This window comes from Ursus maritimus, unplaced genomic scaffold (assembly GCF_017311325.1).
Source record: "Ursus maritimus isolate PB19 unplaced genomic scaffold, ASM1731132v1 scaffold_3, whole genome shotgun sequence".
NCBI classification, from domain to species: domain Eukaryota; kingdom Metazoa; phylum Chordata; class Mammalia; order Carnivora; family Ursidae; genus Ursus; species Ursus maritimus.
In genome coordinates this window covers 52,542,771-52,557,303 of record NW_024425563.1, presented here as the reverse complement: position 1 = coordinate 52,557,303, position 14,533 = coordinate 52,542,771, and the positions used below count along the sequence as shown (strand labels likewise).

General features: G+C 35.8%; 1 protein-coding gene across 2 annotated transcripts in view; it reads left to right on the top strand.

The window, feature by feature from the left end:
- SP4 (Sp4 transcription factor) overlaps nucleotides 1-14,533 on the top strand; it is an 82,003-nt gene that overhangs the window by 46,544 nt on the left and 20,926 nt on the right. For both annotated transcript variants that reach the window (XM_040644210.1, XM_040644208.1), the window contains exons 4-5: nucleotides 637-865; nucleotides 8,677-8,876. In XM_040644210.1, the coding sequence (XP_040500144.1) occupies nucleotides 637-865; nucleotides 8,677-8,876 (429 nt within the window). The remainder of the gene's footprint in view (nucleotides 1-636; nucleotides 866-8,676; nucleotides 8,877-14,533) is intronic.

Below are 14,533 nucleotides of genomic sequence, written 5' to 3'. Positions count from 1 at the left end.
GTAACATGAGTGAATAAAGTAGCAATACTCTAAATGTCTGTTTTATGATTATAGTGATAGTATGTAATAATCATAAATGGTTATACATTTTAAAAAACTACTTAACTCACTTTGCATAATAAAAAGATTCCTCAATAAAGAGATGTTTGCTTAATTTTAAAGTATGGAGGAATGAGAAATATCTATAAAACTTAATCATTTGTTTAGTTAGTTTTCATTCCTGTATTTTCTTGGAGTGAAAGAGATATGTTGCTTACTGTGGAAATGAATACAGCATCTGTCGTCTGAGGATCTCAGAGTGCTTTTCAAATAGTATCTCATGAGTCCTCACAGCCCTTTGGTGAGGTAGGTAGGTGGCAAGTATTATTATCTTCATTTTACAGATAGAGAAATTGAAGCCACCAGAGGGTTAAATGATTTATGTATAGTCCCACCAACCCGATATAGAGGCAGCCTGAGCTACTTAAATGAGAATATTATATTTTAGGAGGATTTCGTAGTAAAAAGTCATTAACCCCTTTGCTATTGTATTTTACACAGATTAACTATTAGAACAAATATGTTAGCTTTAAAATGTCCACATGGAATTTTTTTAATCCTTTCTTTAGACTCTTTCCCCCTCCCCCCAATTTTTAGGTCAGCAGCAAGGACAAGATGGAGTAAAGGTCCAACAAGCCACGATAGCTCCTGTAACTGTAGCAGTTGGAGGAATTGCTAACGCAACGATAGGTGCTGTTAGTCCTGACCAACTCACACAAGTGCATTTGCAGCAAGGCCAGCAAGCTTCTGATCAAGAGGTGCAGCCTGGCAAGAGGCTTCGAAGAGTTGCCTGTTCCTGTCCTAATTGTAGGGAAGGAGAAGGAAGGTAAATGCTCTATTACCAACTTTATCTCTCTGGAAGGCATGAAATAGTTAAAACCAAGCCATTGGCTGGGTACTTGGATCACTAGAATGTCACTAGCTTTGTAGCGCAAAGTTGAGATACAGTGTTGTTACGACAGGCATTAAATTGAGCTAGTCGAGGAATGGAGTTTTAGTGGTCTTCTACCATGTACCTTATACTTTTTTATAATGGTTTTCTTGTTTTGTTTATTATGGAAAAATTTTAATTTTATTGATATAAAATTCACATACCATACAATTCCCTTAGTCTACATTTCATTGGTTTTTAGTATGTTCCCATAGCTGTGCATCCATCATCACAATTTTAGAACATTTTCATCACCTGGAAAAGAAACCCCTATGTTTTTGTTTGTTTGTTTTTTAAGATTTTATTTATTAGAGAGTGAGCGAGAGAGAGAGCATGGGGTGGAGGGGCAGGGGGAGAGGGAGAAGCAGACTCCCCGCTGAGCAGGGAGCCCGATGCGGGACTTGATCCCAGGACCCTGGGATCGTGACCTGAGCCGAAGGCAGTTGCTTAAGGACTGAGCCATCCAGGTGCCCGAAACCCCTGTATTCTTTAGCCATCACCTCACCCCCTTGTCCCCCAATCCTCCCAGCTTTAGGCAACCATTGAAGAAATTTCTGTCATGCGCTTGCCATTCTGGGCATGCACATAAATGGAATCATACAGTGTGTGATTTTTTTGTGACTGGTTTCAGTTACGTAGCATAATATTTTTAAGGTTTATCCATATTACAGCATGTATTAGGTATTGGTACCTCATTTTTTAATTGAACAACTAACATTCCATTGTATGGATACATAGTATTTTGCTTATCCATTTATCAGTTGGTGGACGCTTAGAGTTTTTCCACCTGTTGGCTACTGTGCTGCTATAAACATTATACAAATTTTGGCGTGGATATAGGTTTTCATTTGTCTTGAGTGTATAGCTAGGAATGCAATTAATGGTCCATATAGTAACTCTAAGTCTAACCACTTGAGGAACTGCCAGACTATTTTCCAAAGTACCTGTACTGTTTTACATTCCCACCAGCAGTGTAGAAGGGTTCCAGTTGTTGCCAGCACTTGTTATAATTTGGCTTTTTGATTACAGCTTTCTTAGTGTGTGTGAAGCGGTATCTCAGTATGGTTTTAAATTGCATTTTCCTGATGACTTCATTATTCAAGTGTGTTTTTATGTGCTTATTGGCTGTTTGTATATCTTCTTTGGAGAAATGTCTATTAAGATCTTCTGCTCATTTCATCTTTTTTTTTTTTTTTTTTTTTAAAAAGAGGGGCGTCTGTGTGATTGAGTTGGTGGAGCATCCAACTCTTGTTTCAGCTCAGGTCATGATGTCAGGGTCCTGAGATCGAGCCCCTTGTGGAGCTCCATTCTCAGCGGGGAGTCTGCCATAGGATTTCTCTCCCTCTCCCCCTCCGCCTGCTTGGGCATTCTCTTTCTCACTAAAATGAATGAATGAATCTTTTAAAAAGAAAGGAAAAGAAAAGATTTTTTTGCCCATTTTAAGTTAGATTTTTTAATTAGATTTAAATTAAATTGTAAAGCTCTTTATATATTCTAGATACAAGTCCCTTATCAATTACATGATTTGCTCATATTTTCTTCTAATCTGAGAGTTGTCTTTTTACTTTCTTGGTAGTGACAGAGACAGTTGTAATTCCATGTGAATTTTAGAATCAGCTTGCCAGTTTCTACAAAGAAGGCAGATGGGATTCTGATGGGGGTGGTATGGAGTCTTTAGATCAGCTTGAGGAGTATTGCCGACTCAACAGTATTCTGATCCCTTTACATGGTATGTGTTTTTCTGTTTATTTAGATCTTTGATTTCCAATGACATTATTTTGTAGTTTTCAGAGTGTAAGTTTTGTACTTGTTTTGTTAAATTTATTCCTAAGTATTTTATTCTTTTTGAGGCTATTGTAAGTGAAAACTTTTTCTTTATTGTTCATTAAAAAGTGTATAGAAATACAGTTAATTTTTGTTTATTGATCTTGTATCCTACAACCTTACCGAACTCTGTTTATTAGTTCTTACAGTTTTTTAGTGGATTCATTAGGGTTTTTCTATATGTAAGATCATGTCATCTGCAAATAGAGATAGTTTTACTTCATCCTCTCCACTCTGGATGATTTTTATTTCTCTTTCTTACCTAATTGTTCTGTCCAGACCTATAGTATAACATTGAATAGAAGTAGCAAAAGTGGACATCCTTGTTTTGTTCCTGATCTTAGGGGAAAAGGGTCCAGTCTTTTCACCGTTAAGTATGATATTAGCTCTGAGCTTTTCATATATGTCCTTAATTAAGAAAGCTCCCTTCCATTCTTACTTCATTGTGCTTGTTTGTCATGAAAGGTTGTTGGATTTTGTCAGATGCTTTTCTGCATCTGTTGAGATGATCACGTAGTTTGTTTTTTATTCTGTCAGTATGGTGTGTTATATTAATTGATTGTGGGATATTAAAGTACTTTTGCATTTGTGGAATAAACCCAGAACTTAGTCGTGGTACATAATTCTTTATGTATTGCTATATTCCGTTTGCTGGTATTTTATTAAGGATTTTTGCATCTGTGTTCATGAGAGATAATTGGTTTGTAGTTTTCTTATAACGTCTTTGTCTTTTGGTAAGGGTAATACGAGCCTCATAGAAGGAGTTGGGAAGTGTTCCCTCCAGTTTCATTTTTTGAAAAAGTTTGTGAAGAACTGGTAATAATTCTTTAAATGTTTTGTTTAATTCACCAGTGAAACTGTCTAGGTCCTGGGCTTTTCTTATGGGTATTTTTATTTTACTATTAATGCAATCTCTTTACTGTAAGGGTTTTTTCTGATTGATTGATCGATTGTTCTTAAGTCAGTTTTGGTACTTTGTGTCTTTTGGGGAATTTATCCATCTCATCTAAGTTATTTAGGTAATCGGCATGCAGTTATTCTTGGTATTCTTTTATAACTCTTTTAATTTCTGTAAGGTTAATAATGAGTCTTCTTTTATTTCAGATTCTAGTAATTTGTGTCTTCTCTTTTTTTTTCTTGGTCAGTCTACCTAAAGGCTTGTTCAATTTTGTTGATCTTTTGAAAAATCAAGTCACATCAGCTTTTGGTTTCATTGATTTTTCTGTTTCTGTATTCTCAATTTCATTAGTTCCTGCTCTATTCTTTATTATTTCCTTCCTTCTATTTGTTTTGTTTTAGATTTAATTTGCTTTTTCCATTGTCTTAAGATGCAAGGTTATTGTTTTAAGATCTTTTTAATGTAGGCATTTACAGCTATAAATGTCTCTCTAGGTATTGCTTTTCATGTGTCCCTTGAATTTTGGTATGATGTATCTTCATTCATATCAAAGCATTTCCCGCTTTTCCTTTGGATTTCTTTTTTGACCCACTGGTTATTTAGGAGTGTATTGTTTAATTTCTAGATATCTGTGTGTTTTCCAGTTTCCTCCTGTAATTGATTTCTAGTTTCATGACACTGTGGTCAGAAAACATACTTTGCATTATTTCTGTCTTTTATTGAGGTTTGTTTCATGGCCTCGTGTATGATTTATCTTGGGAGAACATTTTATGTGCACTTACAAAAAATGTGTATTTGCTACTGTTTGGTGCAGTGTCTTACGGATGTCTGTTAAGTTTATGAAGTCTTTTATCTAGTCGTTTCCTTGTTGCTTTTCTGCCTAATTGATTTACTTTAATCTCCCTGTATCTTTCTGTCTTTGAATGTGAACTATGTCACCTGTAGACAGCATGTAGTTGGATCTTGTTTTTTTGTTTTGTTTTGTTTTTTTAAGATTGATTTATTAGAGAGACAGAGTGAGCATGAGTGTTGGGGGAGGGGCAGAGGGAGAGAATCTTCAAGCAGACTCCTACTCCCTGCTGAGTTTGGAGTTCCGTGCCGGATAGAGATTCAGATGACCCATGAGATCATGACCTGAGCCAAAATCAAGAGTCAAATGGGTGCTTAACCATCTGAGCCATTCAGGTGCCCCCCCCTTTTTTTTTAATCCGTCTGGCAAAATGTGTTTTGTGATTGGATTGTATGATCCATTTACATTTGATGTTATTGATATGGTTGAATTTATGTCTCTCATTTTGCTTTTTTGTTTTTTGTGTCTCATGTCTTTTTCTCTCTTCATCCTTTACTGTTCTCTTTTGCATTACGTGAATATAGTATAGTACTTTAATTTGTAAAGTAGCATTTTAATTTTGTTAATGATTTTTTCACTATTTTATTTTGAGTTATTTCCATAGTAGTTGCTCTTGACCTTACCATATATGTCTTGTCATATTCAGCTTAAGGTTAATAGTAACTTAATTCCAATGAATTATAGAAATGTTATTTCTTTATAGGTCTATTCCCTTTTACTTCTTTTTGTGATGTTATTATTATATATTATGTAATATCATGTAATATTATGTATATTGTTATAATACATATTATATCTGTGTTATAGATCCAACAAGACATTGTTATAAATTTTTACCTTATATAATGCTGTGTCTTTAAAAGAAGATGATAGGCCAGAGGGATATCAGGATCACCAAGAATAATTTGGAGGTTGCCAAGGATTTGTTTTAAAGTGTTTTCATGTCTGACCAAGAACTCTTGATATTTTGGGGAGGGGAAGGAGCCAAGAAGTTTCTTTTTTTTTTTTTTTTTTAAAGATTTTATTTATTTATTTGACAGAGAGAGACAGCCAGCTAGAGAGGGAACACAAGCAGGGAGAGTGGGAGAGGAAGAAGCAGGCTCATAGCAGAGGAGCCTGACGTGGGGCTCGATCCCATAACGCCGGGATCACGCCCTGAGCCGAAGGCAGACGCTTAACCGCTGTGCCACCCAGGCGCCCCAAGAAGTTTCGAAAGTATATCACTTTTGCTATGTTAATTTTATCACTAGTTCTTTTTATTTGTTCCTGATATTTGAGTTCCTTCCTGGCATCATTTTCTTAGCCCACTACAGCTTTGCTCCCACCTCTCTGTTTTGTGCTATTACGGCAAATGTATTAATATATACATTTCTATAATGTGTATTTTAATGTTATGGGCTTGACAATACATTTTATACATATTGTTTTATAAAATTACTTTTAAAATCGGGTAAGAGAAGAAACAGGCACTTACACTGGCCTCTATAATTACATAATTACCCTTGCTGGTGCTCTTTTGTTTCTTTGTGTGCATTTGAATAACTTTCTGGGTTGGGTTGATGCAACCTGAAGAACTTCTTTAGTTTAGTTTCTTGCAAAGCGGGTCTGCTCAAAACAAATTGTCTGTGTTTGTTTATCTGGAAATATCTTTATAATACCTTCATTTTTTAAAGGTAGTTTTGCTGGATAGAGTCGTCTTGTTTCAGTTTTTTCTCTTTAGTGCTTTGCACATGTTTTCATCCTGCCTTTTGACCTCCATTGTTCTGCTGAGAAATCAGTTCTTTCTTTTACTGTGGTTCCCTTTAAGTGAGGAGTTATTTTTCCTTTACTGTTTTCAAGATTTTGGCTTTGGGTTTCAGGATTTTTAGTATATAAAGTGTCTATTTGCGGATCTGTGCAGTTAGACTACTTGGAGTTTGTTGAGCTTCCCGCATGTGTACATCCATGTTTTTCAGTAAGTTTAATAAGTTTGCAGACATTATTTCTTTGAGTATTTTTTCTGCTGCATTCTCTTCCCTCTCTCCCTTCCCCTCCTCTCCTCTGCTTCCTTCCCTCTTTACTTTGGTAAAGAGGCACCCTGTTCATTTTCCTTTGTTCTTTTTCTCGTCTGTTTTTGGATTGCATAATCTCTATTGATCAGTGTTGAATTTTGCTGTTTCTTCTTTTGAATCCCTGTAGTAAATTTTTCATTTCACTTGTACTTCTCATCTCCACAATTTCCCATTGGTTTTTTTTTTTAATCATTTGTAACTCTTCTTTGATATTTTCCATTTGATGTGACATTGTCATTATACTTTGCTTCTTTAATCATGGTGTCCTTTAGTTCTTTAAACATATTTATTAATGGCTACTTTGAAGTCTTGTTAAATTTGTTCACTGTCATAGTTTCACTTGCTTGCTTTTTTTTTTTTTAGTGTATGGGTCATATTCCCCTATTTTATTTTTGGCACATCTCATATTTTTCGTTGGAAACTGGATGGTTTAATATATTGTAGCAACTTAGTATTGCCTCCCCTGCCTTTCCCCACCCCTGGCTTATTGTTATTGTTTGCTTGCTTATTTAGTGACTGGCTGGGTTATTTTGGTGAACGCCCCCTAATCCCCCATGAAGCATGTTGCTCCTCAGTGGATGCAGAATTGGGTATGCTTAGTGATCCTGGATGACAGTGGTTTGGGCAGGGATCTTTGACTGTCCTGTCTCTGACCACACCCAGCTATTAAACTCCACTAATTGTCAGCTGATTGCTCTATTGTTTTCAACAGTACTCTGTAATATATATTACTGTATAGACTGATCTATTCAGATTCTTCTTAAGGACTAGATCAACAGGTCTGTGCTTGAGATTTATTCTGACTCTGGAGGGCTACCCAGCTGCCTCTTTTCTCCCTTCTTTCTGACAGCCTAGTCAGCCTATAGTTTTGCCTGTTTCTCCAAAGTATTTATTAGTCTCCCCGCATTTGTGTTTTGCAGCAGTGTCCGCTGTTTTTAAGAGCTCCCTTAGGCACAAACTTTTTCACACTTCGTTTGCAAATGAATTCAATTCCTTTGGGAAGAGATTTGGAGTTCTGTTTTATGCTGTGTTCTCTCTCTGTCCAAGATCTCTTTGTCATGGCTCCTGAACTTGGGGTTGGGGTAGTGGCACATTTCTCTCTGAGTGGCATCCCTGCTCTAGTTGCTGAGTGTTTGGTGGTAAGGGAGCAGCAGTAGCTTCAGGTTTTCTTGGCTTGCCTCTACTGACTTGGAAGTTCTAATGTATACACTAAAAATGAGCTGAATCAAGGATGATCTGTACTGCAGTATTCTCATTGTGCCCTATCCAAGGCAGAGCCAAGGCCTCAGGAGTTGGGTTTGGGTGGAAGAAGAGAGTTCCCTACCTGTCAGCCATACTTGCCTGGAACTTAGCCTCAGCAATAGATAACTGGGGGTAGAATGAGAAATTCTGACATCTTGCCTATTCCTGGGGAGATAACCCTCCAACTGGGAGGTGAGAAAAGGAAACCCTTGCTCTCGGCTGCACCAGTCTAGAGTGTTTCTATGTCAAAGGAGGTGACAGGGCAGAGGGAGAGAGGGTTGGGTTTTGGTTCAAATACCACAGACCCTCACTATTCTTATTTTTATTTTCTTGAATATCTATTTATTTATGTGCTGTATGCTTATAGAACCATTTCTAGAGACTGTACATGGTATTTGTTTTGTTTGTTTTTTTATAATTTTCATTGGGAAGTAGGCCCATGGAGCTCTTCATGCTGTCTTGCTAGAAGTGAAACTCTGAACCTTACTTTTTAAATGGGGATTACCATTCTTTGGGTATTTGGAGAAAAATTTTCAAGTGTCTTAAAAAGCTTGGATTTTTTTTTTCCCCAAGGGAAGAGCCTATTAGGGAAGGAACTTGAAGTCCACGGTAGAACATGAACTCTGTGGGATAAACATGTTTTCATAGCAGTTTTGAGTTTAGTACATAACCCTTTTTTTCACTGAAATTTTTCTGATTTTTAACTACAGTTGTGGCATCATGATTTTAAAAACCCATTCAGAAATGCATCATTTAAGAACCTTGATTCCCTTTTATTTTTCTGTGATTACAAGTTTGGTGTTTGGGAGTGTAATTAACATTTGATTTTTGTTTTTGTTAGAGGCAGTAATGAACCAGGAAAAAAGAAACAGCATATCTGTCATATTGAAGGATGTGGAAAAGTTTATGGCAAAACATCTCACCTACGAGCACATCTTCGCTGGCATACTGGAGAAAGACCTTTTGTATGCAATTGGATGTTTTGTGGCAAGAGATTCACAAGGAGTGATGAGCTTCAGAGACATAGAAGAACCCATACAGGTTAGTTGTTTATTTTAGGGCTTGGACATTTTACTTCTTTTCTAGTGTTTAGATGAAAATTATAGGATAGTTTAGCTATCAAATTGGAAATATGCAAATTAAAGACAATTCACTTTAGCGATTTTATGAAAGATGTTTAAGATCAAAATTTTTTACCTCATTTGTGAGATATATTTAATTCTATTTTTTTTGGTAAGGTTTATCAGCATAATTACGCTAACATGAAATATATTCATTTCCATTTGCTTATCTTGTTGTATTAGTAGGTTGAATTCCATGTATTAGTTTTTGTCAGTATTTAAATAGGCGAAGAGAGTTGAATTATGATGTTATTGGTGACCTTTATTAGTTTTTGGGTTTTTTTTTTTACAATTTAGAAAATTGACTAAAGAGTCAAGAATAATATAACAAATATATACCTCTCACTTAGAACTGACAGCTGTTAATACATTTGTTATTTTTTAATAAGATAAATTATACAAAGTTGAGATTATCTTTGCCCTCTCAAAGATAATAGCTACCATGAATTTAAAGTGTAAGAAATTACAATGTTAAGGGGCTTGCTTTTTAAAATTAATTAATTTTTCTTTGAAGTATAGTTGACATATGTTAGTTTCAGGTGTACAACACAGTGATTTGACATTTGTATACATTATGAGATGCTCACCACAATAAATACTGTCTGTCACTGTACAAGGTTATGACTGTATTCTCTGTGCTGTACTTTACATCCCTGTGACTTATTTATTTTCTAACTGTAAGTTTGTGCCTTTTAATCCCCTTCACCTGTTTTGCCCGTCTCTCCACCCCACTTCCTTCTGGCAAATACCAGTTTGTTCTCTGGATTTATGAGTCTGTTTCTATTTTGTTTGTTCATTTGTTTTATTCTTTAGATTACACATATATGTGAAATCATATGGTATTTGTCTTCAGTCTAACTTATTTCACTTAGCATAATGTCCTCTGGTTTCATCCATCTTTTGCAAAAGGCAAGATTTCATTCTTTTTTTTGGCTGAGTAATACTCCGTTGTCGGTCTATACCACATCTTCTTTATTCATTTATCTGTCAGTGGACACTTGGGTTGTTTCCAGATCTTGGCTATTGTAAATAATGCTGTAGTAAATTTAGGGGAGCATATGTCTTTTCAAGTCTCAGTGTTCCTTTTCTTCCCAGAAGAGGAATTACTGAATTGTATGGTATTTCTGTATTAGTTTGTTAAGGAACTTCTGTATTATATTCCACGGTGGCTACGCCAGTTTACATGCCCGCCGAAAGTGCACAAGGATTCCCTTTTTTTGACATCCTCACCAACAAGGTTTTTTTTTTTTGTCTTCTTGATACCAGTCATTCTGACAGTTGTTTTGATTTGCATTCCCTTGATGATTAGTGATGTTGAACATATTTTCATGTATCTGTTGGCCATTTCTATGTTGTCTTTGGAAGAATGTCTATTCTTGTCCTCTGCCCATTTTTTAATCAGATTGTTTGGTTTTTTGGTGTTAAATTGTATGAATTCTTTATATTTTTAGATATGTCATTTACAAATATTTAAGGGGACTCTTTGCCTTATCCCTTGTTCTAATCCCCAGGAGAACCATATTTAATTTTGTAACTGTTTTTGCATTTGTATTCTTCCTGTGATGATTGTTATATATCTCAATATGCTTATATTGTTACTGATCTATCAATATTAGACACTCTCTTGATTTCTTGCATTGAGAGTTAAGAATTTACCTCACTTTACACCATCTGACAATATTCAATTTTTTTTAACTGAGTGCAGGCCTGACACTCTCTTGACTCACCATTCTGTGGTACAGATATTAGCATGTATGTCCTTCCTTCCGCATTGTTTCCCCTCTTAACTTCTCTTACATTAATTTTACTGTCTCTCTTCTCTTTCTCTTGTTGTTAAAACATTTACTTTCTCTCCAATAAGCCCTGTTCCTTTTTTTAGTAGCTTAGTTCTTTTTTTTTTTTTTCAAGATTTTATTTATTTATTTGAGAGAGAGCATAAGTGGGGGTAGGTTAGGGGGAGGAGCGAAGGGGCAGAGGGAGAGGGAGAAGCAGGCTTCCTGCTTCCCTTCAGGGCTGGGGCTTGATCCCACACTTGCCCCAGTGATCATGACCTGAGCGGAAGGCAGACCCTAAACCAACTGAGCCACCCAGGCACCCCAGTAGCTTAGTTTTAAAAGTAGAAAACCAATAAACAATAATGATGTTATGACTCTGTGATGTGATGCGTGTGATTACAAAACCTTTCCTGTTTTTTCTCGAAGTTTCTAGTTGCCTTTTCCCCCTTCCATTGGCTAACTTTATCACCTCCTTTGTTATTTTGCCTTTTCAAGAATTATATCAGCTCCATCCAATTTTTCCTTTTCCTTGGAGGTTCCACCTTTCTAAGCAGTCTGATTCTTCTCTAAGGCTGCTGTGTAGGTATAATCTTCAGACTTCTCTTCCTGCTGTATTGGTTTTGACCCAGTGTTCTCAAGATCTCCTGCCTTCATTTTTCTTGGTTTACTTGGTTGCTGGAAAACATTCTGAAATGCTTCCTACAGTAAAGCTCTAGGAAGTAAATTGGTCTGAAAGTGTCTTTATATCGCTTTCCAACTTAGTAGATGGCTTGGTTAATACAGAATTTTAGGTTGAGAATGAGACTGAAAATATTAGTGTCATTGTTTTCTTGCATCTGTTTTACTAATATGAAGTCCATTTCTTCCCTTTTTGTAGGTGACCTAATTTTCCCCTGTTAACTTTTAAGAGCTTATTTACTTATTTATTTATATTTTTACTTTGAAATAATTTTACATTTACAGAAGAAGTTGTAAAGATGGTATAGAGAGTTCATATATCCCCTTCATGCAGCTTCCTCTAATACTGCACCTCTTCCACAATCCACATCATTTATGAAAACTAAGATGTTAACATTGGTATAATACTAATAATTGAATTACTCACTTTTCCACAAATAATACTTTTTCTGTTCCAGGATTCAATCCAGCATACCACATTGCATTTATTTATTATAGCTGTTTAGTCTCCTGTAATCTGAAATTTCCTTACTCTTTTTTTTTTTTTTTTTTTTTTTTTACTTATTCTTTCTGTTGTTGTTATTGTCTGGTTTTTCTTATCTTGGCAGTTTTGAAAGTTAGGTACTTTGTAGAATATCCCTCAATCTGGGTTTGTTTTCTCATGATTAGGCTGAGATTATGAATTGTTGTTAGGAAGAATATCACAGACATCATTGCCCTTCTTCATTTCATCATATCAGGAAGTAGACGATGTCAGTGTGTCTTATTGCTGGTGAATTGGTTAAGATTGTGCATACCAGGTTATCTCCGCTGTGAAGTTACTGTTTTCTGCTTTCCATACACTGTTTATTAAAAGCAAGTCACTAAGGTCCAGTCTACACTAAATGAGCAGTAAAGTAAGCTCCACCTCTTGGAGGGAGGAGAGGCAAAGAATTTATGGATGTACTGTAAAACAACAATTGTAATTAGTAAATATGTGGGGCGGGGTGGAGAGGGCAGATTCTTTGAGTCTATGCAAATATCCTGTTTCTCTGTAAAGAAAATTCCAGTGTTTCCCTTTCAGCATTCCTCATTGTTTCTTGCCTATAGCAATTACTTTTTTGTTTTGAAGGTCATTTTCTGTTTCCCTCTTTGCTTTGTACAGTTTTTAGTTTTTAATTTTGTGGAAGGATGATTTATACCTTCTTCCCCAATTATTTGTTAATTTAATCATTTATTTATAATCCAGTATGGACCCATGAGTATTTTATTTTTGGGGTTATAATTCAATATTCTCATTATTTTCTTGCTCAAATTATTCCATCTTTGGCCGTTTGGAAGTTGTTTTAGATTGCCTCCTCTGTCCTTTTGACATACTCCTATTCTGGTTTTTTTGTTTTAACTGTACGAGCTTCTGTTAATCTTTATGTTCTTTTAATTTCGTAATTATTTATGTTGCATAGTTTTTCATTTATTGTGCAAACTGGTTGGACTCTTCAACTCTGGATTCTCCCCCATCCCCTTCCTACCCACCCCCCATTCTCCCTTTTTTATTCTGTGTTCTTTTTGCAGTCTTACTTTGTGTAAGTTGAACTCCCTATATTGATTTTTTTTGTATCTTACAGCTTTGCTTTTTTTTTTTTTTTGTCTTTTTACTTCTTATTTTCTGTGAGATTTCTTAACTTTATGTTCAGATATTTCTTTTTAAATTTTGTCTTAATTTCCAAGAGTGCTTTCTGTTGTTTTCTTTTTTATAGCATACTCCTCTCATTGTAAAGATGCAGGAGCTTACTGAAAATCTCTGAGATTTCCAGCTAGATTTTTTTTTTAATACTTAGTTTCCTCCGAGGTAATATTTTTTCTCTGTCGTTGCTTTTTTCTGATGTTGTTGGATTTCCTGAATTGTCCAGTGGCCCTTGGCTTTTATTCAAGTTGATGATGATGATTGATAACCATGTTTAAGTAAAGGAAAAAGCTTTATGAACTGGTGACTTTCATTTTAGGCAATTGGGCAGGGATACTGTGAGTTATACTGCAAGATACCTAATTACCAAAATACAGTAATATACTGTGGGACAGCATTTCTCTGGATACAAATCATCAAATATTTGACACAATTTTTTGACAGTAGGATTAGTAATCGACGTACGGACTGTAATTTACTGTTGTATGTTTTATATCTCCCTCTCACCATTTTGAGTCTGAGACTTCTACATAATTCTACAGAAGACAAATTGGCTCTCTTCTAGATATATCCTCTTCCTTAATAATCTCTATTCTAGTCTGCAGAAATTTGATGCAATCAAAATTTGTATAACATTACATAACACAAGTTAGTTTCACAGGATTTTTTTCCTCCTTTGTCTCCTAGCATTGACCCTGTGGGCACTGAATAGCAGGTGTAAACACCATATATATCCAGCCAGAGGACTGAGAAAAGAGGCCCCTGTGCTCTGAGGCCAGCCTTCTTTGTACATTTTGCTGCAGTAGTGGCAGCAGAGACACCTAAAAACCTGAGAAAATATCCATATATCTGGCCAAAGAAACCCAGAACGTTCTTGTCCTTTGAATATGAGGGAATCACTATTATTTTTCTCTTGCCATTTTACTCTGAAGGTTATGGCAGTCATATATATGTGCAGAATGGCATAGGAAGCCTCAAGAATTCTGGCTTTCTGGCCAGAGGAACCAAGAAGAAGGGACACCTGGGGGTTGAGAAAGCATGAGGGAAATTTTGCAGAGACTGTAGAAAGTGATTCCTAATTTCATTAATGGAACAAAAATTCTGGGCTCACTCCTGAGCTGCACATGCACAGAACAGACCCAAAGAAACATAGTGAAGGCTTCAAGAACTGAACTGTCTTATAAACCATCACCTAATTGCCAGCATGTGCTGAGCAGACCTAAACATAACAAAGTCCTTGAAAATGAATTAATATTGGAACTCATGCCCAAAGAAGGCAAGATAGAACTAGTCTGAAATTGAATGGGTCAGTTACCTGCTAAAACAAAAACTGAACTTCCCCAGAAGATTCCTTAACATGGCCCAGAGTCACCACAACATTAATATCCAAAATGTCTAGGATACAACCCAAAATTATTCAACATACTGTGAACCCAAGTAAATCTGACTATGTGATGATGA